The following is a 4797-nucleotide window of genomic DNA, read 5'->3' on the forward strand; positions in this document are numbered from 1 at the left end:
AGGGGCAGCAGCAGGTAATTCTTCCCCCTCCGCATCCCAGGGGGATGGAGGGACCCTTGGTCCTGCCTGCAGCCCACACATCCCAATCAGAAGGGGTCGGGGCAGGTGGGAAGCTCCTGCATTACAGTTTTGAAGGTCTCCCTGGGTTTTTTTTTCTCCCCTCCAGCTGATCCATCAAAACCGGCAGGCAATCCTCAACCAGTTTGCAGCCAATTCCCCGGTGGGCATCAACATGCGGGCGGGGATGCAGCAGCAGATCACGCCGCAGGTAAGGGGGATGCGGCACGGTTCTCCAGCTGGGAAAAACTGGGAGTTAATCCGCGTGCCCTCCCTGTTAGCACAGCCTGGCTAACTCGCTCCTCTCTGTCATTAACGGGAGAAAAAAATTCTCCTGCGTGTGGAGAGATGGCTGCAAGATGAGCTGCTGTGGGGTTGGGTTTTTTTTGCTTCACTCTTATTCCAGCTCCTCCACCTGCTTAAGGTATAAATACTTCGTTATTGCTTAGAGAAGAAAGCGCTAACGCATTTAATTGAGAAGGATCTTTAGGAAATATATGCCATCCTTTAAATACCAGAATCTCTAGTGAATCTTCTTAATGATCCTGCAAATCCCCAGGCCCTGAAGTTCTTGTTTGGCTTCTAATAAAGTGGATAAAACATCTGCTGGGTATGAGGAGAAGTTGGAAAGCATAGCCGAGTTCTGGTGACTTTATTCCACTTCTCGGAGAAGCCTTTGCCTTTTCGGGAAGCGACGTGACATCCCTAATGTGCCATGGGGAGCGTTAGTGATAGGGAAGGGGACCAAATGGTTCCTGCTGTAGCTCGGATTTCAGCCGCTGATGGCTTTGTCAGGCTTTTTAAGGTGATTAATTCCAACACATCTGGCTTGGCCATATGGGGAATGAGCCCGTGGTGATGGAAAAGCTCGTGGGATGGGTTTTGGTTTTTAACATCTCACAACCAAAAGAGTTGAAGTCAGGCATCCTGGGCTGTGGTGCGTGGGAGCATCCCGGTGCGGGCACAAGAAGTGGGTCCCGCGGAGGAGAGGGGTGGTTGGTGGCGGCCAGGTGACTGCGCCTGTTTTCCCGGCTTGGTGGATGCTCCGGCTCCTGGAGCTTCGCCATCCGGCACGTGCAGAGCCTGATCTTTAATATCTCCAACCTGCTCTGCCCTGCAGCGGCGCAAACGGCCAGTTTACAGCATTTTGGGGGGGTTCCAGCTTTCCTTGCAAACCGAGGACAGGCACGCCGAGCTGGGGAAGGGGAGCACCCGTGGCTTTTGTGCCAGAGGGGCTGCGAGCTGTTTGCCAGAACCGGAGGGTAACGATGATAATTGGGGCATCCCCCTCCTTCCCCACAGCCTCCCCTCAACGCCCAGATGCTGGCCCAGCGCCAGCGCGAGCTCTACAGCCAACAGCACCGGCAGCGGCAGGTCCACCCAACAGCACCGGCAGCGGCAGCTCATGCAGCAGCGAGCCATCCTGATGAGACAGCAAAGCTTCGGAAACAACCTCCCTCCCTCCGCCGGGCTCCCAGTACAGATCGGAGCCGCTCGCTTGCCCCAAGCACCCCCACAGCAGTTCCCTTACCCCCCAAACTACGGTACGACCCCGGGAAACCCTCCCACCTCCACCAGCCCCTTCTCGCCGTTGGCATCCAACCCCGAGGCCGCGCTGGCTAACCGCAGCAGCATGGTGAACAGGGGGATGATGGGCAGCGTCGGGGGGCAGTTCGGCGCCGGGATGACCCCCCAGATGCAGCAGAACATCTTTCAGTATTCGGGCTCAGGTACGTCGAGCAGTTGGTTGCACTGGAAAAGCCGTCCGGCGGTGGGGAGGGAGGGGTGGGGGGCAGAGCTGAGACCCCCGAGGAGGCTGCAGCCCAGCCCTGCTCGCCCGTCACCCCGGGCTTCATCCCCGGCTGTCTCACCCAACCTGCATACTGGTCTGGTCTCTGGTCTCCATCTCCCAACGGGACCTTTTGTGGTTGAATCTCCCAAAAGAAGAGCCATCATTTGGGCAACTTTAACTCTTTCCTTGAAAATAATTTCCTTAACTCTTTTCTTGAAAATGGAATTGCAAGGCAGTCCTCTAAATTGCGTTCCCTTAATTACACATGGTCTGAAAAAGGCCGAAGCCTTGCTGAGATGGCCGAGAGGAGCTGCAGGCAGCTTACACCTCTTGTGTGGGCACCAAGCTCCTGTGAGATGGGGGAGCCGGGGCAGAGTTCCACGCAGACGGGCACCGGCCTGAAGGTTTTGACGTTCAAGCATCAGTGCAGGGTCTCAGCAAGGTGGGCATCGCTGAGGAGTAGAGAAAACTGCTCTGTGGCTGCGATAGCCCCGCAGGAACCTCCTTTGGCATCATCTCTTCATTACCCTGGCTATTTTCCAGCCAGGTGTGATGCTAAAGAGGAACACCTGCTGATGGAAACCACTTGAGGGGGAGTTTCCCTGCTCTTTCATCCCTGAAATATTTGCATTTGAGCAATACAGCTGCTCGAAATGAAAACCAGAGACCCCGAGACCGAAAGTCACGGCTGACGCTTCTGGTTTGATGCCAGCAGTTGCAAGGGAGGAGGAGGGAATTGGGGCTGCTGGCAGGGGTGTGGGCACCGCTGACACCCTCTGTCCTTCCCCAGGCATGGGTCAGCAAAGCGAACCCGCCTTTGCTCCGTCGCTCAGCCCCAGCAGCCCCTTGATGTCACCCCAGCTCCCGCCTTCGCAAAGCCCCATGCTGCAGCCGGCTCCACCGACACCGGGCTACCAGTCGCCTGACATGAAGACCTGGCAGCAAGGAGCCATGGGGAATAGCAAGTAAGATCATGGTGGGGATCACCTGGAGCACACGGGTGACACACACACTCGCAGAGAAGGTGGCAAGGTGACGCCAAGGTGATGGTCCCCTGGTAGGGTGTTGGCGGGGCAGTGGTGCCTGTCGGTGACACATCTGGCTGAGCTCAGGCCATGGTCTCCTACCATGACGTCCTCCAGATGTCACCATCAACCCATGTCCTCGTCTTCACCTCTGCTTGGAGGCACCCAGGAGCCCTCAGCATTTAAATGAAGGAGCACATGTGTTGAGGAAGACATGAAGCAGGTCTTTGGCTTTTAATTAAACAAATGGCTTAAATATGTCTCGTAAAAGTGGCCTTGGGAAACGTGACAATAAATTGAGTCAAGACCAGCAGTCCCAGGTCACTGCATGACCCTCTTAAGATGTGTCCAGCCCTGACTTACGGAAGCAAATGGGAAGAGTCACCAGACTTGTTGCTTTTTTGCATGAGTCAGGTTTGAGCTTCAGATCTCCAGAAACAGGGAAAAAGAACCCCAGAAGCTCACCTGGGGGATGCCTTGGTTTGTGTCTTGGGTCTGTCCAGGTAGCTCTGCTACCCTGTCCCGGTCAGGCAGCACGGAGCAGGAGGTTACTGGGCTGGCTGGGCTGGGCTGGAAGCTCTGTTGGAGATGGGATGCTTCCCCTTGCCTTGCGATGGAGAGCCGTCCTCCTGCCTGGGGCAGAAGCGACTCGGTGTTGCACAGAGCAGGGCTTTGCATCTGCCTGAGCTTTAATCCAGCCCAAAACCCTCTCTTGGCACTGGTGTTTCTCCAGCTCTACCCCATCACTGAGGAGCCTCCTGCTACAGCAGGAGTGGAGGGTGGATGTCTCCGCAACGGCCACCTCCCTTCCTCCCGGCCCCCGTGCTGGTTAAGCCTTGCTGCAGGCAGCACCCCTGATGCCTCCCAGTCCCTCCCGCTGTCCCCAGGGACCGGCAGGGCTCCCACCCGCTCCGCTGGCTCTCTGCTGCAGGCGGTCTCGGCGTTCACCAAGAGGCAGGGTCGCGGCTTGGGCCGCCCCAGGGGCTCGGCACACACCTCGAGGTGCCTCCCACCACCGCATACACCCAGGTAACACTTTTTTTCTCTCTCAGTGTCTTCAGCCAAACAGGGCAGAGCCAGCCGGCGCCTGCTCAGCAGGGCATGTACAACAACATGAGCATCACCGTCTCCATGGCGGGAGGAAACACCAACGTCCAGAACATGAACCCCATGGCCGGACAGATGCAGATGAACTCACTGCAGATGCCCGGGATGAACTCCATGTGCTCGGAGCAGGTGAGTCCCACGCCGTCCCTGCTCCTGGCACCGTCAGCCAGCTCCCACGGGTAACCTCCTCTGGCACCGGGGGTACCAGTGGCCAAAGCGGGAAGCGGCAAAGACTGGCATCGCCCGTGTGTCCTTGGGGGATGCAGGGATGTACCAAGCATCTCCAGCACCTGCAGCCCTCGTGGTGGGCTGGCGGCGGGTCCATTTGTAGCCGTGCATCCCCGGGGAGCTGTGAAAACTGCGGATGGGGAATGGGAACGGTTGGGTACGGGACCTTTCTGCAGTCCCAGCCCTTTGGCGAGATCCTCTCTGGGTCAGACTGAGATGCCTCCAACTTTTTTAGCTGCTGGGATTTGTCTCAGCGCCGTTAAGCTCTTGGCTCATTGGTTTTTGCGTGGGACATTGCAGGCTGGGGCTTGCAGCCTCCCCAGGGAGAAGCCGTGGGGCTCGGCGAGGAAGGAGGCTGGTCCCTCCTGTGAGCCGGCTGCGGTGCACGGGCTGAGCCAGAGGCTTTTCCCTCTCTCACCGAGCAGTTGGGTGGCTTTTCATGCTCCCTGGCGGGGTGTGAGATGTCCCCGGAGCCGGCAGCAGCCCCAGGCGAAGGTGCAGGAGGTGGGGAGAAAGGTGAAACAGGTCCCAAGCTGCCCACTGCGATCCCCCACCGATGCCCCAAAACCCTGCAGCTCACGGTGCAGG

The 4797-nt window shown here is 57.9% G+C and overlaps 1 protein-coding gene across 1 annotated transcript in view; it reads left to right on the top strand.

Moving 5' to 3' along the window:
• Positions 1-4110, top strand: part of NCOA1 (nuclear receptor coactivator 1) — a gene marked incomplete at both ends in the record, with an annotated part of 27671 nt that extends 23561 nt beyond the window's left edge. Inside the window, 6 exon segments of the mRNA XM_009696420.1 lie at positions 1-14; positions 167-268; positions 1360-1410; positions 1412-1787; positions 2640-2814; positions 3927-4110. The exon segment at positions 1-14 is cut by the window's left edge and continues 15 nt beyond it. Coding sequence (XP_009694722.1) covers positions 1-14; positions 167-268; positions 1360-1410; positions 1412-1787; positions 2640-2814; positions 3927-4110 — 902 coding nt within the window.
• Between the last annotated feature and the right edge of the window lie 687 nt (positions 4111-4797).

Source organism: Cariama cristata, unplaced genomic scaffold (assembly GCF_000690535.1).
Source record: "Cariama cristata isolate BGI_N322 unplaced genomic scaffold, ASM69053v1 scaffold8110, whole genome shotgun sequence".
NCBI lineage: Eukaryota > Metazoa > Chordata > Aves > Cariamiformes > Cariamidae > Cariama > Cariama cristata.